This window comes from Oncorhynchus mykiss, chromosome 16 (assembly GCF_013265735.2).
Source record: "Oncorhynchus mykiss isolate Arlee chromosome 16, USDA_OmykA_1.1, whole genome shotgun sequence".
Lineage (NCBI taxonomy): Eukaryota > Metazoa > Chordata > Actinopteri > Salmoniformes > Salmonidae > Oncorhynchus > Oncorhynchus mykiss.
Window position 1 is genome coordinate 54,768,795 of NC_048580.1, and position 24,352 is coordinate 54,793,146.

Below are 24,352 nucleotides of genomic sequence, written 5' to 3' on the forward strand. Positions count from 1 at the left end.
TTTCATATGCTACATGGCTATTAGGTTCTGATATAGGCTATAAGGCTATAAGGTAATTTATTGAGATGGGTTTATTAAAAGATGAGTCGCCTTCCAGTTGTGTATATGGCGGCTACGGGTGGCGTAACAGCCCTGCGCGCTGGAATAAACCATTCTCTCCTATTTCTGTGAGTCGAGAGGGAGAGGGAGGCGGAGGAAGAGAGCAGCGAAGGGGAGGGGTGTTGAGAGGAGGAGAGTGTAACGCGAGGATGGTAGTACCACGGGGTCTGCTGAGAGCCATGTTGGATATGAATGAAAGGGAGAGATGCTGCACCCCTGACGCCGACAGCCCGAGTTCTACCGAACACAGCGAGTAAATGACAACTTCCCGGGCCCAAGGAGAGACGGGGGAGCGCGGGGGAAGGTGTCGAGCGGTGCCGCTGGAGCTGGCGACCTAGCCGGCAACGGAAGAGAGGAAGAGACGCACTCGAAGATAGAGAGCGAGGGAGAGAGAAAGAGAGAGGGGTGAGAGGGAGAAAGGGGGAGAGGAGAAAGGATCTTACCAGACTAATGGCTGCACTGCTACTGGGTTCCTGCCTGCTCTCGCCACTTCTTCTCCACCTGTTCCTCAGCCCTTTGTTAGCAGTTATCCCGGGGAAGGCAGCAGGGCCCTGCCGCTGGATCCCGGGACCCTGCCCTGAGACACCTAGCCATCCCGGGGAAGCTGGGGTCTTGGCGAGCAACAGCGGCTCGGTGATTCGCCCCAGGTGGACGTTACAGCAGTTCCCATCGGGACCAGAATGCCCAGTGTGGAGTCTTTTTATATGGCACGGAGACCCTTTTGGACCCTTGTGCACGGAAGAAGGGGGGGCGACAGGGGCGTGGAATGGAGACATGCTTCCCGACCCTGCAGGTATGAGCAGGAGCAGCAGTGAGGAGAGGGGCGTTGTTTCACCTGTTTTCTCTTCCCCTGTTCAAAATGGCAAAATGCGGTTTGTACAAAGGACTAGAGTGTGCGCGCGGTTACCATCCTGTCTGCTGCTCTCCAAACCCGACACCAGGAGAGTCTTTGTGCGCGGCCACCACCGGGGACCTGAGAGCGAGGCGTTCGAGACAGCTAGGGACGTGAGAGCGGCTTCTGAAAGGTGTAGAAGGCCTCTCCACCAGCCACTTTCTCCAACACAGCACATATATATAGCTAAGCAACCAACTGGACAGCTGACATGGTGCCCTCACTCTCATTTGGGCGATAATGTTTTGAACTCCGGCGAGGTGGCCACCAGGGATTGTTCTCAATTGGGCAGTCACAATGCTATCGATCTCACAAGCAATGGTTGCAATCGTTCGTTGACTATGACAATTGGGAGAACAGGGAGAAGTGGGGCGCAAGTGCCCTACACATGCTATCTCACCTCAGCCGCCGTAGGCAGCGCGGCCAGATGTTACCAGTCGCCCGGGATTATTGAAGGGCGGATGGCCCTCACTTGTTACCTGAGTACCCGAGACACGCCTGGCATGCACAGTCCTGGGCATCTCATGGGTGTGGGCCAGAGGATGGACGGAGAGAAGGCACAAGTCAAAAATCACGTAAACGCAAATGATCCGGATGATGATTTTGCCTCTGTTTATCTAGCAGCCAAGCCTAAAGTGCGGGCTGCTCCTCCACAGAAATTATCAGTGGTGGCAGGCCGAGAACAGACCTCTCAATCCCGTGTAGAGAGCAAGGGGTTACCCTGGGGGTCTCTCCCCGTAACGGGGTGTTGTGGTTTGCAGCAGATGGATGTGGGGGGAGGACCTTCAGCCAACGTTATTGGACCTAGGGGGAGCATAGCAGGGAGTAATGTCGACATCCAATTTTCCCCCACCACAAATATTACGCATAGTCTCTGTTTTCTATCTAACGGTAGGCATACCGCTAATGAAAACATAAATTCACTTAGCTCTACAAACTCGTTTTCCTTATTCCATGATGACATACAGGCAGCAGAATTGTCTGTTCGAGCCACTAATCCTCACCCTCAGTCTGAGCCAGCTCACAGTGAGTCAGCTCTCGTCACGCCTGTAATGTCTTCCATCACCGCTTTCACTATATCATTCTCGGCACACGCCCGTGCAATTAAGTCTGGTGTTACTCACAGGGATATCGTTCCCACAACCCCTTTATCATTCTCCATCGAGCTCAACCGGACTAAACGGGATGATGACTCAGATTCACATTCCCGGCCACGAGCTAGCCCCCACCACACTACCCGTTCTCAGCACATGAGTTCAGCACCACAGTTACTGTGGACAGCTCCCATGAAAACCTTTACACAGGATTCCCAAAGTAAACACGCAGATTTGGCTCACCACTTTCAGCCAATCTTTTTCGGGAGTGTTCACAACGTCAATAACAATAACAACTTAAGAAATGAGAACCAGAACCACGACAACCAGAACCAGAACCACAACAACAATAGCAACGAGGAAAACAAAGAGGAGAATGTTCTAACGAATGACGAAAGTAACGATGCCGATAGTAGACAGGTGTCGGGGGATCTGAGTGGACCGTGCTCACAGACACAGCAGGGGTCGTTCCCGGAAGAGTGCCTTCACGCTGCGTGTGCTGTCGACAGCTTAACCACTGTACAGGGGGGCTCCCGCATGCAATTAAAATCCAGTAAACTGGTGCCATTACAACAAGAAGGTGTCAGTCTGCGAGAGAGGCATATGGTTGTCGAGGTTGAAGAGGGGTCTGGGGAAGGAGAATTACAGGTGGGGGAGGGACAGGCCAGAGAGCCGTGGAGGGAGGAAGTGGAGGAGTGGGAGTCAGAAGGAATAACAAAGAGAGCCACAGCCCAAACAGATGAAACTGGAGAGGGAGAGGGAGAGGGAGGAAAGGGTCAGGAGAGGGCCAGGCACACACAGGCACAGAGTGGGTCAAGAGGACAGGGGAACAAAGAGTGGCAGGGGGATGAAAGCACACAGGGAGAGTGGGAAGAAGAGGAGGAAAGGCACAGTTCCAGGGGAGAGAGAAGCCTGGAAAGGCACATAGTGAAAGATAGAGGTGAGGGGGACAGAGAGAAAGAGGTTTTGGTGGTGGGACGCGCTCGCCGTGCTGCCAACAGACACCCTCACTTCTCCCTGTATAACTTCCAGGTGCAGGTACCAGAGAACCAGCCCCCAGGCACCTCAGTCATAGCCATTTCAGCCACAGACCCAGACTCAGGTGACGCAGGCATGCTCAGCTACACCATGGCCCCTCTAATGAACAGCAGATCAATTGACTACTTCCACATTGACCCCGACACAGGCCTCATCACCACCTCCCAGGTGCTGGACAGGGAGCACATGGATCTGCATTACTTCCGGGTCACAGCGTCAGACCACGGCTCTCCACGCCTCTCTGGCACCACCATGGTGGCCATCACCGTGGCCGACCGCAATGACCACTCGCCCATTTTTGAGCATGTAGAGTACCGGGAGACCATCCGGGAGAACGTGGAAGAGGGTTACCCCATCCTGCAGCTCCGAGCCACTGACCTGGATGCCCCGTCCAATGCCAACATCCGCTACCGCTTCATAGGAGACACCGCAGCCACCGCCCGCGCCGCTTTCGAGATCGATCCCCGCTCAGGGCTGATCACTACGCGGGGGGCAGTCGACAGGGAGACCAACGAGCGTTACACCCTCCACGTGGAGGCCAGTGACCAGGGAAAGGAGCCCGGGCCTCGCTCAGCCACCGTTAAGGTCTTCATCACGGTGCTGGATGAGAATGACAACGTGCCCCAGTTCAGCGAGAAGCGCTATGTGGTGGCGGTTAGGGAGGACATCCGGCCCCACTCAGAGATCTTGAGGGTGAGCGCTACGGACCATGATAAGGATAGCAACGCGGCCGTCCACTACAACATCATCAGTGGGAACAGCCGGGGCCAGTTCTCCATCGACAGTGTGACGGGGGAGATCCAGGTAGTTGCCCCTCTGGACTTCGAGGCAGAGAGGGAGTACACTCTGAGGGTACGAGCCCAGGACAACGGCCGGCCGCCCCTCTCCAATAACACAGGTATCATCAGCGTGCAGGTGACCGACGTCAACGACAACCCTCCCATCTTCGTATCCACACCGTTCCAGGCGTCAGTGCTGGAGAGCGCCCCCGTGGGCAGCTCCATCCTCCACATCCAGGCCATCGACACTGACTCTGGGGACAATGCCCGTCTGGAGTACAGGCTGACTGGCACTAGCCCTGACATGCCCTTCGCCATCAACTCTGCCACCGGCTGGGTGACGGTCAGCTCGGCTCTGGACCGGGAGTCTGTGGAACACTTCTTCTTTGGGGTGGATGCCAGAGACTATGGCGTCCCACCTCTCTCTGCCACAGCCAGCGTGACCATAACAGTGATGGACGTCAATGACAACAGGCCAGAGTTCCTGCAGAAAGAGTACTTTGTGAGGCTTAATGAGGACGCGGCCGTGGGCACCAGTGTGGTCGTTGTGACCGCGGTCGATCGTGATGTCAACAGTGCGGTCACCTATCAGATCACGGGGGGCAACACGCGTAACCGCTTTGCCATAAGCACAGCCGGAGGGTCGGGGCTGGTCTCTCTAGCACTGCCACTCGACTACAAACAGGAACGGCGCTACGTTCTGACGGTGACTGCCTCAGATCGCACACTACACGACACGTGCCAGGTCCACGTCAACATCACGGACGCCAACACGCACCGGCCTGTATTCCAGAGTGCTCACTACTCAGTGTCTGTGAATGAGGACCGGCCGCCGGGCAGCACGGTCGTGGTCATCAGTGCCACGGATGATGACGTCGGTGAGAACGCTCGCATCACCTACTTCTTGGAGGACAACATCCCCCAGTTCCGCATCGACCCGTCCAGCGGAGCCATCACCCTGCAGGCCGAGCTGGACTACGAAGACCAGATGACCTACACTCTAGCCATCACCGCCCGGGACAACGGCATCCCACAGAAGTCTGACACCACCTACGTAGAGGTGAATGTGAACGATGTGAATGACAACGCACCACAGTTCCTCAGCCCCAGGTACCAGGGCACCGTCAGTGAAGACGCGCCACCCTTCACTAGTGTCCTACAGATATCCGCAACGGACCGAGATGCCCACGCCAACGGCCGCGTCCAGTACACCTTCCAGAATGGGGAGGACGGCGACGGGGACTTCACCATCGAGCCCACATCGGGCATTGTACGCACGGTCCGTCGTCTGGACCGCGAGAGCGTTCCCTTCTATGAGCTGACGGCGTACGCAGTGGACCGTGGTGTGCCTCCACAGCGGACGCCCGTCCACATCCAGGTGACAGTTCTCGACGTCAACGACAACGCACCCGTGTTTCCAGCGGATGACTTTGAGGTTCTAGTGAAGGAGAACAGCGCTGTGGGGTCAGTGGTGGCCCAGATTACAGCCACAGACCCAGACGAGGGGGCCAACGCCCAGATCATGTACCAGATCGTAGAAGGCAACATCCCTGAGATCTTCCAGATGGACATCTTCTCTGGGGAGCTCACCTCCCTCATCGACCTGGACTACGAGGCCCGCTCTGAGTATGTGATCGTGGTCCAGGCCACCTCAGCCCCCCTGGTGAGCCGGGCCACGGTGCGCATCCGTCTGGTGGACCAGAACGACAACCGGCCCCAGCTCCAGGACTTTCAGATTATCTTCAACAACTTTGTGTCCAACCGTTCCAACAGTTTCCCCAGTGGGGGGATCGGACGGGTGCCGGCCCACGACCCGGACGTGAGCGACCACCTCTACTACACTATCGAACGGGGCAACGAGCTGCACCTGCTGCTTCTCAACCACAGCAGCGGGGAGATCCGGCTGAGCCGCAAGCTGGACAACAACAGAGCCTTGGTGGCCCCCATGCTCATCACTGTCACAGGTGAGACAGAGAGAGAGAGAGAGAGTGTGGCTGGATGTGTAGAGAGAGACGGGGTCAGAGAGATTTGTGTGTGAAAGAGTGTGTGGTTTGTGTGTGTGTGTGGGACAGAAAGAGTGTGGGGGAAGGGCTGGTCAGAAAACTTGAATGACTGAGCGGTAAAGGGGCATTTCAAATACTTAGGCTCTTGTTCCATGATTTATGTATTTGTATTGACATAAATGAAAGAGGCGATATGTGGCATGATAAGATAAACTGCCTGGTAACGATGGTTTATGATTTATTTTACTGTACAACAGTCATGCATTTCTAGTTTTTTAATAAATAGGTTTTATATAGGCAGTGTTTTTTGTGTGAGCTGGCCTATTTACAGAGCTTTTATTCCAATATATATACGAGTGTGTGTTTGTTTGTCTATCTGTGTTTGTTTGTTTGTCTGTGTATGTGTGCGTGATTGTATGTGCGTGTGTGTTTGTGCGTCTCTCTTTCTCCCTCTCTCCCTGTCCCTTTCAATTTTCCCTCTGCAGTAGGAGTCTCTGTTCATCGTTTCCCTCCCTCCATTTCACCCTCCCTCCGTCTCTCCCACACTCAGCCTTTCTCAGCCTTTCTCAGCCTCTCTCTGCCTCTCTCAGCCTCTCTCTGCCTCTCTCAGCCTCTCTCAGCCTCTCTCAGCCTCTCTCAGCCTCTCTCTGCCTCTCTCAGCCTCTCTCAGCCTCTCTCAGCCTCTCTCAGCCTTTCTCAGCCTTTCTCTGCCTACTCCTCTCCTCCAGGGCTGGAATGTTATGAGATTATAATGAAATACAGTCAGTCTGAGAGCAAGTCTGTCAGATTCATTGTATATGCTGCTGTCTGTGTCTGTCTGGCTCCCCTCCCCTCTCCTCCCCTCCCTTCACATTCTCTCTCTCTCTCTGTCTCTCGCTCTCTATCTATCTCTCATGGGCTCTCTGTATCACTCTCTTTTCGCTCTCTCTCTCTGTCTCTCATGGTCTCTCTCTCTCTCTCTCTCTCTCTCTCTCTCTCTCTCTCTCTCTGGGGCTGTGGCTGTCTCTGGTTCTCTCTCGCTTGCTTGGCTTTGACTCGTGCTCTTGTCCAACACTGGAGAGTGGGGATTAAGATGTAATATAGCCAGTCGGTCTAAGATCCCAACAGGACAGCAGGACTCATCTGATATCTGTTTCTGTCTATCTGTCTGTCTCCTTCCCTTGGGACACCAACACACACCACCACCACTTCCCCTCTTTTGTGTGTGTGTGTGTGAATCTGTGTGCTTAGGTGTGTATCTGTGTTTGTGTGTGTCTATACAGTACATATGGGTGTAGACAGAGATATTTAAACATGAAAGGCAAATAATAGAGATTTGATTGGCACTTTCTATAAAACGTGTTGTAAACGTTTACCGTCCAACATAACTGTGTTCTTGACTGGTCATGCAAGGGATGGCCAGATAGTTTAGCACAGTTTACAGTGTTCGTAAAGAGATCATTTTCTTCCTGCTCCAGCTGTTAAATAATCCCTCTGTTGGCAGCCCAAGTGGCGCAGAGGTCTAAGGCGTCACTACAAACATGGGTTCGATCCCAGGCTGTGTCACAGCCGGCCGTGACCAGGAGACCCATGGGGCGGCGCACAATTGGTCCAGCGTCATCCGGGTTAGGGTAGGGTTTGGCCCACTGGGATGTCCTTGTCCCATTGCACTCTGGCGACTCCTTGTGGTGGGCCGGGTGCTTGCAAGCTGACTTGGTCGCCAGTTGCACAGTGTTTCCTCCAACACATAGGTGCGGCTGGCTTCCGGGTTAAGCAAGCAGTGTGTCAAGAACAGTGTGGCTTGGCAGGGTCGTGTTTCGGAGGACGCATGGCTCTCGACCATCCCCTCTCCTGAGTTCATACGGGAGTGGCAGCGATGGGACAAGACTGTAGCTACCAATTGGATTCCACGAAATTGGGGAGAAAAAGGGGTAAAAGTACAAAAAATAAATAATAATAATATAATCCCTCTGTAATTTAACCACAACAGACAGCAGGGTCCAATACCCCCTCCCTCTTTCTTTCCTCTCCTCTCTTAGGATCATCCTTTCCTTATTCAACACACACTGATGCATCCTGTAGTGAGTGTGCCCAGGTGTATTTGTGTGTACAAGCGTAAGGACAGTATAGTCAATGTGAGGGAGTGTGTATGCTACAAATGAGTAATTTCCCATTATATACATACAGTAGTTGTAAACGTGGCGTGGTAGATATGTCTGTACGCCTGGGAAGATAAAACAGATAGATCAGATCACTGAGACTGTTAGCATATGTCTGTAAAATGCACTTTTATGCTGATGCCCAATGTGTGTGTAAAGTGATCGTGTGTGTGTGTATCCATGTATGTGGTTTAATGGGAGATTAGACACTGTGTTGTAAAGATGCAGTATAAGCCTGCAAAGAGCTCTTTGACTGTGTGGCTTATTCCGTTCTACTTTGCACTGAGAATAATGAGTGTTCAGACCTCAGGGGGAGAAGGGATTTTAAAACAAACAGAGCACGGAAATCATCTGTCAGACCACTGCCTGTAGTGTGTACGTGTGTGTCTGTGTTCAAACGAGCAAGATTGTGAATGAATGCAGGCTATGGATGTGTTTCTTTCTATGGTTGTGTGTGTGTGTGTGTTCCCGTGTGTGTGAGTCTGTGCCACATTGTGTGTTCATAATTTAACCCTCCTGGGGACCTACACTTGTTATTTCTAGGTGACTCTGCATGCCCAAAACAATTTCCATCCATTTGAAAAGGCCAACACTTGTTCAGTCTCCCCTGATATGACTAGAGGGAAAGGGAGCTGTGTGTACATGAAATGAAAGTTGTTCCCATCTCGCAGCAGGTTCAGGCTTGGCTGAAGTGACAGAGGAGCAAGGCAAGGCTCCATCTCTTTTAAAGGGTTTGGGCATATACTGCATAGCTACTGACGTGGGTAGCAGGCAGCTTGCTATTTCCAGCCCTATGTTTAGGAAAGGAAGCATTGCTTATATCTAGGAGGCGGTAAAACTATATTAGCCAAGTGTACCTGGAATAGCCCCTCTCAACCCAGCAGACCTAAAACGCCACTCCTCCGTTTGAAGTGTGGAGTCATGACGTGAAAACATGGATAGGAGCAAAATGAAGCCCACAGTGTTATTTACAAACACTTGTTTTCCCCTCAGTGCTAAAGATGCTAAAATAACCTCCATTTATGCTTTGGGGAGGGTTATAAAAGTTTAAAGATGTGCGCTAGAAAGGTAGCTTAGCCTCAGAGGGCCAGTAGCTATATGCATTAGGTCTGGGTTTTGTTGTGTAGCTACAATACCTGCTTCAGAGTGAGTTAGCTACTAGCTGCTAGCTGGGTTATATTATTGTGCTGTATGTACAGTATCTGTTCCAAAGTTATTGCTGATTGCTCAGTTATATTGTACTGTATGTAGCCTACCTGCTACCGATGTAGCTAGCTGCTGGGTGGATTAGCCTATATTGTAGCTCATTGTGTGTACCTGTTTCTGAGTTAGCTATCTAGCTGCTAGCCAGAAATAAGCCAGGCAAGGGGTGCAAATCACAAAAGATTACCTCCTTGACTACGATCCATGTCTCATTTCAATAACAAAAGTAATTAGATATTCATTTTTGCAAGTTATTTTGTCTGAGCAGTATTCCCTATTTTGTATTTTGTGTTGACATTTCCTTTTTCTTTTTACAATGAGAGAAATTCTCCACTGTTTTTCCCCATATTATTTCTTGAAAATGAAGAATCATATTTTGGTTTGAGCCTTCCTCTCATAATCCTAGTCGACCCCCTGGTTGTTCATCTATTAGCGCCTGGTGTGTGTGTGCGTGTGTGGTGTGAGTGTGTGTGAGGTCAGTAGGGAGTCAGCCTCCTCATAATCCTGTAATCAAACCAGCTGCCACCACTCCACTCCCCCCACAATGTCAACATCCTCATTCTGTCTCCTGTCTCTCAGTAGCTCCACCGACCCTCACTCTCTCCTGTCTCTCCTGTCTCTCAGTAGCTCCACCGACCCTCACTCTCTCCTGTCTCTCAGTAGCTCCACCGACCATCACTCTCTCCTGTCTCTCAGTAGCTCCACCGACCCTCACTTTCTCCTGTCTCTCCTGTCTCTCAGTAGCTCCACCGACCCTCACTCTCTCCTGTCTCTCAGTAGCTCCACCGACCCTCACTCTCTCCTGTCTCTCCTGTCTCTCAGTAGCTCCACCGACCCTCACTTTCTCCTGTCTCTCCTGTCTCTCAGTAGCTCCACCGACCATCACTCTCTCCTGTCTCTCAGTAGCTCCACCGACCCTCACTCTCTCCTGTCTCTCCTGTCTCTCAGTAGCTCCACCAACCATCACTCTCTCCTGTCTCTCCTGTCTCTCAGTAGCTCCACTGATACTCACTTTCTCCTGTCTCTCCTGTCTCTCAGTAGCTCCACCAACCATCACTCTCTCCTGTCTCTCTTGTCTCTCAGTAGCTCCACTGACCCTCACTCTCTCCTGTCTCTCAGTAGCTCCACCGACCATCACTTTCTCCTGTCTCTCCTGTCTCTCAGTAGCTCCACCAACCATCACTCTCTCCTGTCTCTCCTGTCTCTCAGTAGCTCCACCGACCTTCAATCTCTCCTGTCTCTCAGTAGCTCCACCGACCATCACTCTCTCCTGTCTCTCAGTAGCTCCACCGACCATCACTCTCTCCTGTCTCTCCTGTCTCTCAGTAGCTCCACCGACCTTCACTCTCTCCTGTCCTCTCAGTAGCTCCACCGACCATCACTCTCTCCTGTCTCTCAGTAGCTCCACCGACCCTCACTTTCTCCTGCCTCTCCTGTCTCTCAGTAGCTCCACAGACCATCACTCTCTCCTGTCTCTCAGTAGCTCCACCGACCCTCACTCTCTCCTGTCTCTCAGTAGCTCCACCGACCCTCACTCTCTCCTGTCTCTCAGTAGCTCCACCGACCTTCACTTTCTCCTGCCTCTCCTGTCTCTCAGTAGCTCCACCGACCCTCACTTTCTCCTGTCTCTCAGTAGCTCCACCGACCCTCACTTTCTCCTGCCTCTCCTGTCTCTCAGTAGCTCCACAGACCATCACTCTCTCCTGTCTCTCAGTAGCTCCACCAACCCTCACTCTCTCCTGTCTCTCAGTAGCTCCACAGACCATCGCTCTCTCCTGTCTCTCAGTAGCTCCACCGACCCTCACTCTCTCCTGTCTCTCAGTAGCTCCACCAACCCTCACTCTCTCCTGTCTCTCAGTAGCTCCACAGACCATCACTCTCTCCTGTCTCTCAGTAGCTCCACCGACCCTCACTCTCTCCTGTCTCTCAGTAGCTCCACCGACCGTCACTCTCTCGTGTCTCTCAGTAGCTCCACCGACCTTCACTTTCTCCTGTCTCTCCTGTCTCTCAGTAGCTCCACCGACCCTCACTCTCTCCTGTCTCTCAGTAGCTCCACCGACCCTCACTCTCTCCTGTCGCTCCTGTCTCTCAGTAGCTCCACCGACCCTCACTTTCTCCTGCCTCTCCTGTCTCTCAGTAGCTCCACAGACCATCACTCTCTCTTGTCTCTCAGTAGCTCCACCAACCCTCACTCTCTCCTGTCTCTCAGTAGCTCCACAGACCATCACTCTCTCCTGTCTCTCAGTAGCTCCACCAACCCTCACTCTCTCCTGTCTCTCAGTAGCACCACCGACCCTCACTTTCTCCTGTCCTCTCAGTAGCTCCACAGACCATCACTCTCTCCTGTCTCTCAGTAGCTCCACCAACCCTCACTCTCTCCTGTCTCTCAGTGGTTCCACCGACCCTCACTTTCTCCTGTCTCTCAGTAGCTCCACCAACCCTCACTCTCTCCTGTCTCTCAGTAGCACCACCGACCCTCACTTTCTCCTGTCCTCTCAGTAGCTCCACCGACCCTCACTCTCTCCTGTCTCTCAGTGGTTCCACCGACCCTCACTTTCTCCTGTCTCTCCTGTTTCTCAGTATCTCCACCGACCCTCACTCTCTCCTGTCTCTCCTGTTTCTCAGTATCTCCACCAACCCTCACTCTCTCCTGCCTCTCAGTAGCTCCACCGACCATCACTCTCTCCTGCCTCTCCTGTCTCTCAGTAGCTCCACCGACCATCACTCTCTCCTGCCTCTCCTGTCTCTCAGTAGCTCCACCAACCCTCACTCTCTCCTGTCTCTCAGTAGCTCCACCAACCCTCACTCTCTCCTGTCTCTCAGTAGCTCCACCAACCCTCACTCTCTCCTGTCTCTCAGTAGCTCCACGAACCCTCACTCTCTCCTGTCTCTCAGTAGCTCCACCAACCCTCACTTTCTCCTGTCTCTCAGTAGCTCCACCAACCCTCACTCTCTCCTGTCTCTCAGTAGCTCCACCAACCCTCACTCTCTCCTGTCTCTCAGTAGCTCCAACAACCCTCACTCTCTCCTGTCTCTCAGTAGCTCCACCAACCCTCACTCTCTCCTGTCTCTCAGTAGCTCCACCAACCCTCACTCTCTCCTGTCTCTCAGTAGCTCCACCAACCCTCACTCTCTCCTGTCTCTCAGTAGCTCCACCAACCCTCACTTTCTCCTGTCTCTCAGTAGCTCCACCAACCATCACTCTCTCCTGCCTCTCCTGTCTCTCAGTAGCTCCACCGACCATCACTCTCTCCTGTCTCTCCTGTCTCTCAGCAGCTCCACCGACACTCACTCTCTCCTTCTTTCCTATTTGTGTGTGAAGATTCTGCACTTGTAAGACGGCTGCTCATGCTACCTAAATATGTATATCTCTACAGATTGACATAGCAACCTCACCCCCTTCTCTCTCCTCCCATCCCCCTCTCCCTCTCTCCCCCTCTCTCTCAGACGGAGTCCACAGTATCTCGGCCCAGTGCGTTCTACGAGTGCTGATCATCACAGAGGACATGTTGAGCAGCAGCGTGACGGTGCGCCTCCAAAACATGTCCCAGGAGCACTTCCTGTCCCCACTGCTGGGTCACTTCCTGGAAGGGGTGTCGGCGGTGCTGTCCATCCCTCCGGAGGATGTTTTTGTATTCAACATCCAGCCGGACGGCGAGGCAGGGGGCATCCTGAACGTCAGTTTCACCGCTGCACTGCCCGGGGGTAACTTTTTACCCTCAGAGGCCCTGGAAGAGCAACTCTACCTCAACCGTCCGCACCTCACCTCCTTGGCAAAGATGGAGGTACGGGAGGCGGAAGAACAGACAGATCAACTCAGAAACACAGATAGCATTAGACATATGTGGTTACGCATCAAGATACATAGATGTACGCACTGAACACACATACTTACAAGAGGACGGACACGCACACGCACACACACACACACTCGCTCTCTTTCACTCTCACTCTATTCCCAACCCGTCCACTGAATTGAAACTATCTGTGTGTGTTGTAAAACAGGTGCTCCCGTTCGATGACAACGTGTGTCTGCGGGAGCCATGTCAGAACTACATGAAGTGCATCTCGGTGCTTCGCTTCAACAGCTCTGCTCCCTTCATCTCCTCTCCCTCCATCCTGTTCCGGCCCATCCACCCCATCGCCGGGCTGCGCTGCCGTTGCCCCGCAGGCTTCACTGGGGACTACTGCGAGACGGAGATCAATCTGTGTTACTCCAACCCCTGCCTCAACGGAGGTGTGTGTGCTCGCAGGGAGGGAGGCTACACCTGTATCTGCAGAGAAGACTACACAGGTAATAGGTGTTTAGTCACTGCGTGTGTGTGTGTGTGTGTGTGTGTGTGTGTGTGTGTGTGTGTGTGTGTGTGTGTGTGTGCGTGCGTGCGTGCGTGCGTGCGTGCGTGCGTGTATGTATGCTTATGTCTGATTCACTGTGTCTGACATTTTGTGTGACGTTTTCTGACTGTTTATGAAAAATGTGTGTGTTTGTTCCTGTGAGTGAGTCTCTGGAAACAAAGTAGTGTTATGTCCTCACAAGGACGTGTTTCCCATCCCTCCTCATTTCCCCTGGGAATAGCTGCAATACTGTCTTATGGTGGGAGTGATGGAGGATAGATGCTATGAATATATTAGAGGTGTTTCATATTCTCTTTCATTTCAGATCAAAAAAGCTTGGGGTGAACCAGCACTTATCTTTCAGAAGTGAGAAGGAGCCTTAAGCGCTGTTCAAACTCTTGCAGAGAGAGAAGTTAGAGACTAAAGGAGAGAGGGAAAACTAGAAAGAGGGCGAGAGAGATACGGGGAATGAAGAAAGTGATCGCAACGATGAATAGAACATGTTCTGTATTGCCTGTGTTTGTATGAAATGTCACTGTGTTGTTTCAATGGACTGCAGAGAACTAACACAGGCATTTAATAATGATTCTGCAATAGATGGAATGATTCCCATGGAGATAATAAAAGATATGGAGAAAAGAGAACTACGTAGAGTATTTATAGATAAAGGAAAGAGGGGGGGTATAGAGAGGGAGAGATGGAGCATTTTACATTTAGCAGATGTTCTTATCCAGATCGACATAACAGTGAGTGTATACATTTTCTTACTGGTCCCCCATGGAACCCACAACCCTGATGTTGCAAGCGCCATGCTCTACCAACTGAGCTCCATGCTCTACCAACTGAGCACCATGCTCTACCAACTGAGCTCCATGCTCTACCAACTGAGCGGCATGCTCTACCAACTGAGCGCCATGCTCTACCAACTGAGCACCATGCTCTACCAACTGAGCTCCATGCTCTACCAACTGAGCGCCATGCTCTACCAACTGAGCTCCATGCTCTACCAACTGAGCGCCATGCTCTACCAACTGAGCGCCATGCTCTACCAACTGAGCTCCATGCTCTACCAACCAACTGAGCTCCATGCTCTACCAACTGAGCGCCATGCTCTACCAACTGAGCGCCATGCTCTACCAACTGAGCTCCATGCTCTACCAACTGAGCGCCATGCTCTACCAACTGAGCACCATGCTCTACCAACTGAGCACCATGCTCTACCAACTGAGCACCATGCTCTACCAACTGAGCTCCATGCTCTACCAACTGAGCACCATGCTCTACCAACTGAGCACCATGCTCTAACAACTGAGCACCATGCTCTACCAACTGAGCTCCATGCTCTACCAACTGAGCGCCATGCTCTACCAACTGAGCACCATGCTCTACCAACTGAGCACCATGCTCTACCAACTGAGCACCATGCTCTACCAACTGAGCACCATGCTCTACCAACTGAGCTCCATGCTCTACCAACTGAGCGCCATGCTCTACCAACTGAGCGCCATGCTCTACCAACTGAGCACCATGCTCTACCAACTGAGCTCCATGCTCTACCAACTGAGCGCCATGCTCTACCAACTGAGCTCCATGCTCTACCAACTGAGCGCCATGCTCTACCAACTGAGCTCCATGCTCTACCAACTGAGCTCCATGCTCTACCAACTGAGCGCCATGCTCTACCAACTGAGCTCCATGCTCTACCAACTGAGCTCCATGCTCTACCAACTGAGCGCCATGCTCTACCAACTGAGCGCCATGCTCTACCAACTGAGCTCCATGCTCTACCAACTGAGCACCATGCTCTACCAACTGAGCTCCATGCTCTACCAACTGAGCGCCATGCTCTACCAACTGAGCGCCATGCTCTACCAACTGAGCTCCATGCTCTACCAACTGAGCACCATGCTCTACCAACTGAGCACCATGCTCTACCAACTGAGCTCCATGCTCTACCAACTGAGCTCCATGCTCTACCAACTGAGCTCCATGCTCTACCAACTGAGCTCCATGCTCTACCAACCAACTGAGCTCCATGCTCTACCAACTGAGCGCCATGCTCTACCAACTGAGCGCCATGCTCTACCAACTGAGCTCCATGCTCTACCAACTGAGCGCCATGCTCTACCAACTGAGCGCCATGCTTTACCAACTGAGCGCCATACTCTACCAACTGAGCGCCATGCTCTACCAACTGAGCTCCATGCTCTACCAACTGAGCGCCATGCTCTACCAACTGAGCGCCATGCTCTACCAACTGAGCGCCATGCTCTACGAACTGAGCTCCATGCTCTACCAACTGAGCCACATGGTAAAAGGACGACTAAAGGGAGTGGGAGGGGCTAAGCTAGGAAGAGAAAAGGGAAGCATCAGAGGCAGAGAGAGGAGAACTAGGCAGAGAAAAAGAGAGAGGGACTAATGTACAGAGAGAAAGGGAGGTAAGGAGGTAGAGAGAGAAAAAGAGAGAGAAGGATGTATTGAGAGAACAGGGAAGGAGGTAAAGATGGAGAGAGAGGGAAGGAGGTAGAAAAAGAGAGCGAAAGAGTCAGAGGAGGTAGAGAAGGAACGAGGTAGAGAGATGGCCTCTGGGGATGTACCATGTGTGGGAGGGAAGGAGGGGTAGGTTGAGGAGCCGTAGGGGAAGGGATGGCTTTGATGAATAAAACATCCCATGAATGAAGGGGTGTGAATGCATTAGCTCGAGATACAGAGAGAATGAGGAAGGGAGGAGAAAATAAGAAGCAGGGGAAATAAGAAGCAAAGATAGGGATGACGGGCAATCGGAAGATAGTTTTAAGAATGTGCAGGCATAGGGATGGAGAGATTAGGGAGGAAGAGAGGAAAAGGGGAAGTCAGGATGGACAGGGAGTGTGGAGAAGAAAAGAGAGAGAGGGGGAAGAGAGGTGAAGGGGAAGTCAGGATGGACAGGGAGTGTGGAGAAGAAAAGAGAGAGAGGGAGAAGAGAGGAAAAGGGGAAGTCAGTATGGACACAGAGTGTGGAGAAGAAAAGAGAGAGGGGGAAGAGAGGAAAAAGGGAAGTCAGGATGGACAGGGAGTATGGAGAAGAAAAGAGAGAGGGGAGAAGAGAGGAAAAGGGGAAGTCAGGATGGACAGGGAGTGTGGAGAAGAAAAGAGAGAGAGGGAGAAGAGAGGAAAAGGGGAAGTCAGGATGGACAGGAAGTGTGGAGAAGAAAAGAGAGAGGGGAAGAGGACAGAAATAGTGCTCCGTTTGTCCAGAATAAAGAGAATCGAGAAGCACCGGTAGAATGTAGAGTCGTTTTTTATAACAAGAGCATAAGTGTCTTGTTATCTTAGGGAAAGCTTTTGTCCAGTAATTGCTCCATTTCCATGTAAGTCTGTGGAGAATATGAATGTAGAAGCTAAACTGTGCTCCCTATCGGTTTGAGTGGGCCTTCAGTGTGTTGAGTGAGCGCAGAGTTGTACACCAAACAATTATAGGAGAGTCAGTGATGTGAAAAGAATAGGATCTTCTGTTCTTTGCCAGGGCAACATGGACTCAGTGGTAGACATAACATAGTAAATGTAAATCTGGGCGACTCCAATTAGTATGCTATGTTACATTTAATATGGCATACATTGATTTGTGGATGTCTATCATCCATTTCGTACAATATGTTACGAATTGGAATTTGTACAATATGTTGCCAATTAGCAAAACGTATAATATGTTATGTATTCAAATTTGTTGTCTCTAACATCAGCTAGGTGGCTAATGTTAGCTAGGCAAAGGGTTAGGGTTAGGGGTTAAGGTTAGGATTCAGGTTAAAGGGTTAAGGTTAGGGTTAGAGTTAGGAGAAGGGTTAGCTAACATGCTAAGTAGTCGTAGCTAAAAGGAAGTAAGTACTTGCAAAGTTGCTATTTAGCTACAATGACAAAGTTGTCCGTGATGAGATTCAAACACTCAACCTTCGGGTTGCTAGATGTTTGCTCTGTCTGTCTGTCTGTATCACTAGACAAATAATTAATGATTATTAATAAGTTGGTGTGTGTGTGTGTGTGTGTGTGAGCAGCGTGGGTGGAGGAAGAAGGAGGGGTGAAAGTTGTTTAAAGTCTTCTTGCTTTTAGACACAGAACCTGACCATGTTTTAACACTGCACATCATACCGGGGGGTACAGTCAGTCAGTCAGTGTGTGTGTCAGCGTGGGTGTCCATACGCACATGAGAAAAAGACCAAGGCACTCTGCAGTCTCGCCCACCAAGCTTGGTGGTTGTTTTAAACCATGCCAGTGGCTGCATTCACCATAGTAGTGCCTTGACGTTGGTTGAACAAATATTGTACCAACGAGACACCATTAGGCCCGCCATACAAAGGCCTGCAGCTCTAACATGATCTGCATGTCTCCATGGACCTCAGCAGGCCTCTAAACTGGGGGCCTGGAGGAGCAGTGTCTGCAGGGTGAAGGCAGTTCATGCCCACACTGTGTTTACACCAGCTCATTGAAAGGGAGGCTGGCTGGTGCTCTCTAGCTGGGTATTTTACTCAATCTGCTGAGTCTGATTATATGTATAATTTTGCCTGTAGTGATATAGTTTTATTTGCTGGGCATTGAGCAGAGACTACTGCCCACACAAATAGGTTTGCCTGCAGTGACAGTCATATTTTGAGAAATCCTGGCAAAGGAATTGAATGAGGAAAGGTTGGTTCATTCCATAGAGAATGATAGAAGCATCTAGTGAGACTACTGCCCACTCAAATGGGGTTGCTTGCAGTTACAGTCATATTTTGAGAAATCCTGGCAAGAGAATTGTTTGAGGAAATGTTGGTTTCTCCCATAGAGAATGATAGAAGCCTCTAGTGGCCAAAAGGCTGTCATAGCATGGGCAGCACCATTGTGTGCTTCCACCATGCTTCAGACATTTTAAAGTAGTCAACTGGGTGGGAATTCTGATGGGTTGTGGCCTCAATGGCGCTGCCCATGCTGTCACAGATGCTATAATGGCACAGATATGAAGATGAGTCCTCTATACATTCCTATGGTTCATCGAAACATTTAATACACTCATGACCAAAAGTATGTGGACACCTGCTCGTCAAATATCTAATTCCAAAATGATGGTCATTAATATTGAGTTGGTCCCCCTTGCTGCTATAACAACCTCCACTCTTCTGGGAAGGCTTTCCACTACATGTTGGAACATTACTGTGGGAACTTGCTTCCATTCAGCCACAAGAGCATTAGTGAGGTTGGACACTGATGTTGGGTGATTAGGCCTGGGTTGCAGTCGGAGTTCCAATTCATCCCAAATGGTGATGGGGTTGAGGTCAGGGCTTTGTGCAGGCCAGTCAAGTTCTTCCACACCGATCTTGACAAACCATTTTTGTATGGACCTCGCTTTGTGCACGCTGAAACAATGCCCAAACTGTTGCCACAAAGTTGAAAGCACAGACTCGTCTAGAATGTCATTATATACTGTAGAGTTAAGATTTCCATTCACTGGAACTAAGGGGCCTAGCCCGAACCATGAAAAACAGCCCCAGACCATTATTCCTCCTCCACCAAACTTTACAGTCAGCACTATGCATTCGAGCATGTAGCATTCTCTTGGCATCCACCAAACCCAGATTTGTCCGTCGGACTGCCAGATGGTGAAGCGTGATTCATCACTCCAGAGAATGTGTTTCCACTGCTCCAGGGTTCAATGGTGGCGAGCTTTACACCACTCCAGTTGACGCTTGGCTTGTGTGCGGCTGTTCAGCCATGGTAACCCATTTTATGAAGCTCCCAACGAACAGTTCTTGTCCTGACGTTGCTTCCAGAGGCAGTTTGGAACTCGGTAGTGAATGTTGCAACCGAGGACAGTAGAGTGTTACGCGCAACGTGCTTCAGCACTTGGCGGTCCCGTTTTGTGAGCTTGTGTGGCCTACCACTTCGAGGCTGAGCCGTTGTTGTTCCAAGACGTTTCCACTTCACAATAACAGCACTTACAGTTGACCGGGGCAGCTCTAGTAGGGCAGAAATTTGATTAACTGACTAGTTGGGAAGGTGGCATCCTATGACTGTGCCACGTTGAAAGTCACTGAGCTCTTCAGTAAGCCCATTCTACTGCCAATGTTTGTCTATGGAGATTGCATGGCTGTGTGCTCGATTTTATACACCTATCAGCAACGGGTGTGGCTGAAATAGCCTGCAATAGCCAGTTTCTTTGCAGCAATTCGACCATGAAGGCCTGATTCACGCAGTCCCCTCTGAACAGTTGATGTTGAGATGTGTCTGTTACTTGAACTCTGTGAAGCATTTATTTGGGCTGCAATTTCTGAGGCTGGTAACTCTATTGAACTTATCCTCTGCAGCAGAGATAACTCTGGGTCTTCCTATCCTGTGGCGGTCCTCATGAGAGCCAGTTTCATTATAGCACTTCATGGTTTTTGCGACTGCACTTGAATAAACTTTCAAAGATCTTGACATTTTCAGCATTGACTGACCTTTTTGTCTTAAAGTAATGATGGACTGTTGCTTCACTTTGCTTATTTGAGCTGTTCTTGCCATAGTATGGACTTGGTCTTTTACCAAATAGGTCTATCTTCTGTAGACCACCCCTACCTTGTCACAACACAACTGATTGGCTCAAACGCATTAAGAAGGAAAGAAATTCGACAAATTAATTTCAAGGCACACCTGTTTATTGAAATGCATTCCAGGTGACTACCTCATGAAGCTGGTTGAGCGAATGCCAAGAGTGTGCAAAGCTGTCATCAAGGCAAAGGGTGGCTACTTTGAAGAATCTCAAATATAAAATATATTTTGATTTGCATAACGTTTTTGGCTACATGATTCCATGTGTGTTATTTCATAGTTTTGATGTCTTCACTATTATTCTACAATGTAGAAAATCATAAAAATAAAAAATAAACCCTTGAATGAGTAGGTGTGTCCAAACTTTTGACTGGTACTGTATGTGTACAGTAACATGCTGCATCCCCTCTCCTTCCCAGGTGAACGATGTGAGTGGGACAGGCGTCAGGGCCGCTGTGTCCCGGGGGTGTGTAGGAATGGGGGGACGTGCAGGGAGCTGTCTGGAGGGGGGTTCCGCTGTGAGTGCCCTGCAGGAGGGTATGAGCGGCCCTACTGCTCTGTCACTGCACGCTCCTTCCCCCCCAAATCCTTTATCATGTTCCGAGGCCTCCGCCAGAGATTCCACCTCTCCATTTCTCTCACGTGAGTACTGACTTTATTTTTCTTTCTCTCTCTCTCTCGCTCTCTCTTTCAATCTTTCCTTTTAGACCCTTTCTCAATTCCCTGCTCTTTCTTTCACGTGTCATGCCATTTATTTGTTATATTTTACCCTCTATCCTGTTCTCGTTGTCCCCTCCCCCACTTCTAGAGGCCCAACTTGGGACCTGGTGTGGCCCCTTGGTGTGTTCTGATTGGTCAGACGTGATTGCTATTGTGAAGTGGTCACAAATGTGATCTCAGGTCTAACTAAATCCCATGACTCAGAGGTACATTAGCTTTAAGACACATGACGTGATCTGTCCCAGCCTCTCTCAGCAGGCATAGCTCTTTTATTTATTATTTACCATAATGTCCTATATACTCATGTACACTTGCATTAGAGATTTGCGGTGAACCCTACAGCTTATCCTGTACTATGCACAGAGCATCTCCTGTACCGTGTGTGTGATGGTGGGGTTACTCACAGCTCCCTAACATGGTTGTGGGTTGTGTTACAGTTTTGCCACTCTGGAGAACAGTGGCCTCCTCTTCTACAACGGACGCTTTAATGAGAAACACGACTTCCTGGCTCTGGAGATCCTAGAGGGTCAGGTGGTGCTCAAGTACTCCACAGGTATGTGTCTATCTGTATATGTATGTGTATGGCTTTGTGGGTGTACAATGGTAGGCGAAACCCTGGTTTTGAGTGTGACCTCTGACCTGTCTGTCCCCAGGTGAATTGTCCACTCAGGTGAGCCCCTTTCTACCTGGGGGCGTGGCCGATGGAAACTGGCACACTGTCCACATCCACTACTACAACAAGGCGAGTCCCTGTGTGTGTGTGTGTGTGTGTGTGTGTGTGTGTGTGTGTGTGTGTGTGTGTGTGTGTGTGTGTGTGTGTGTGTGTGTGTGTGTGTGTGTGTGTGTGTGTGTGTGTGTAACCCGTAATATCTGCACATACCATGCATTTGTTAGAATTTTCTCCCCTTCTACATTTTTCTCAGCCCTCGCACAGTGTGAGTACGGTATGGCTGTGTGTACAGGTTTGTCTTTCACTCTCTGTGAGTGTGGCTGTGAGTTCCTCTGCCCTCTTAGCCCATTTGCAGTGTCAGTGTTTCTTTCTATGTCACATATTCTTCCCTCTCTCTGATAGTCCACTGTGTGTGTACTGCATTTTACTCTCTGTCTTTGTAGCAGCACAAGCAGCAAGAGTACAGCAAGATGTTTTGGTGTATTCTGTGTGTTCTGTGTGTGTACTGTGTGTGTACTGTTTGTATGTGTGCGTGTGTGTGTGTGTGTGTGTTAAATTGGACTGTTCCTGTGTCTGCCCCAGCCCAAGCGCAGTGTGAGTGGGGAGGCCCAGGGTCCATCTGATGAGAAGGTGGCGGTGGTCAGCGTGGACGACTGTGACACAGCAGTGTCGCTACGCTTCGGAACGCAGCTCGCCAACTACAGCTGTGCTGCTCAGGGCATACAGACCAGCTCCAAGAAGTAAGTCTCTCCATCTCACACACACACAGACACAGACACACACACACACGTGCACGTCATGTGCAAGTCAGTGTCAGTAAACCCTCAACATTACCACTTAAGCCTGGCAATGCTGTCTGGACTTGACAAGTCCCTCACCACTGCTGCTGTGCTCTGTAAGCGCTGAGGAAAGTACAAAGGCAACATCTAATAGTGTTGTGCTCCTCTCTTCCATCCTCCTTCTCTTTCTATCCCTCTACCTTCTCTCCCTCTGCCTTCTCTCTCTATCCCTCTGCCTTCTCTCCCTCTCCCTTCTCTCTCTATCCATCTGCCTTCTCTCTCTATACCTCTGCCTTCTCTCTCTATCCCTCTGTCTTCTCTCCCTCTGCCTTCTCTCTCTATCCCTCTGCCTTCTCTCTCTATCCCTCTGCCTTCTCTCTCTATCCCTCACCCTTCTCTCTCTCTCTCTCCGCCCTTCTCAGATCTCTGGATCTCACCGGTCCCTTGTTTTTGGGCGGAGTGCCCAACATGCCTGATCATTTCCCGTTTCACACCCGGGAGTTTATTGGCTGTATGAAAGACCTCCACATCGACAACAGACCTTTGGACCTGGCGGGATACATCGCTAACAATGGAACCCTACCTGGTCTGTATAGCATACTCACAGATACAAGTGGAAACTCAGATACTTTACTGGGGGTAAAAATCCAGTTGGAACTTCCACTCACTCACCACCAAAATATGGTGATGAGAGGAAGTACAGTGGCCAGCAGATGGAGAAGATGGAGCGAGATGAAACTGGGCTGACGTTCTACAAATTTTCTCATCGATGAAAAATTCAATCTCAATACAGTTTTCTGTTCCCAAAAGTATAATATTCTGTGAACACAGTGCACAAGTCTTGTAGACTTGACACAAAGCGTTTTTAGCTGTCTGTGTTTGTGTTGTCAATATAAACCACTAACCGCTAAGTTGATTGAGTTTGATTGAGTTAACACAGATGTGATGATTTTCTCTGGTTCTGATAGGATGTAGTGCCAAGCTGCCCTTCTGTAACTCCGACCCATGTCAGAACGGAGGAACGTGTCGTGTCAGCTGGGAGACCTTCTCATGTGACTGCCCCCTAGGGTTTGGAGGGAAGGACTGCAGCCATGGTAAGCACTGACATACCTGTCCAGTAAACATAGGCTTTTCTCACTCCTTTATTAACAGACGTATACACACACCTCATACTAACCTCACTGACCATACCTTCTCCTTGCCCCCCTACAGTGATGCCCCACCCACATCGTTTCCTGGGAAACAGTGCCCTCTGGTGGGACCTGAAGAATGACGTGACCATCTCCACACCTTGGTACCTGGGGCTGGTGTTTAGGACGCGGGCCAGGGAGGGCACTCTGCTGCAGGCACAGGCCGGACAGTACACCAGCCTGGTCTTCCAGGTCTGTACACACTTACCTGTGCTACCTAACCTGCACTAGTTGATCTGTGTCTATTTGTCCGTCTGTCTTTGGAAATGTGTCCGTTTCTGTTGGAGTAATAGCAACCTACAGGGGGACTCCAAAGCATATTTGTGTGGATTACTCTGTGGATTATTCACACGTGTCTCTGTTGCAGCTGGTGAGTGGTCAGCTGGTGTTCTCAGTGACCAAGGGGTCGACGCTGCCGGTGCGTCTGCGTCTGGACCAGGTGCAGGTGAGCGACGGGCGCTGGCACGACCTGCAGCTGGAGCTCCGAGACGTCCGCAGCGGGAGGGAGACGCGCTACGTGGCTACCGTCCGCCTCGACTTTGGCCTCTTCCAGGTGAGAGTCACAAATTGTCCGTACACACTGATTTAAAGTCAGATTTGCATTTCTTCCCTTAATTGATTAGGTTATAATTGTCGAGGCTTAAACTGATCCTAGATCTGCACCTAAAGGTGACTTTTACCCGGAGAGACACATTAAGGTCGTGTCCAGAATGAACAGTGACACACTAAACCCCCATATCACTCAGCAGTGCAGACGTCTCAATGCAAATCATAACCTCTAATTGGCCCTGTAATCCTGTAGGTTGTTAATCCCAATATCCAATCCTAAAGCCAGTGTAATGTCTGCCCACTGCTGGTGTTAAAACCTGTGTTTG

At 50.5% G+C, this 24,352-nt stretch overlaps 1 protein-coding gene across 1 annotated transcript in view; it reads left to right on the top strand.

The window, feature by feature from the left end:
• The first annotated feature begins 221 nt into the window (after positions 1 to 221).
• Positions 222 to 24,352, top strand: part of LOC110492320 (cadherin EGF LAG seven-pass G-type receptor 3) — a 51,509-nt gene continuing 27,378 nt past the window's right edge. The window contains exons 1-11 of the mRNA XM_036947316.1: positions 222 to 5,866; positions 12,694 to 13,031; positions 13,252 to 13,540; positions 20,538 to 20,760; positions 21,276 to 21,391; positions 21,492 to 21,580; positions 22,091 to 22,248; positions 22,710 to 22,873; positions 23,256 to 23,381; positions 23,500 to 23,669; positions 23,845 to 24,030. Coding sequence (XP_036803211.1) covers positions 550 to 5,866; positions 12,694 to 13,031; positions 13,252 to 13,540; positions 20,538 to 20,760; positions 21,276 to 21,391; positions 21,492 to 21,580; positions 22,091 to 22,248; positions 22,710 to 22,873; positions 23,256 to 23,381; positions 23,500 to 23,669; positions 23,845 to 24,030 — 7,176 coding nt within the window. The 5' untranslated portion in view covers positions 222 to 549. The remainder of the gene's footprint in view (positions 5,867 to 12,693; positions 13,032 to 13,251; positions 13,541 to 20,537; positions 20,761 to 21,275; positions 21,392 to 21,491; positions 21,581 to 22,090; positions 22,249 to 22,709; positions 22,874 to 23,255; positions 23,382 to 23,499; positions 23,670 to 23,844; positions 24,031 to 24,352) is intronic.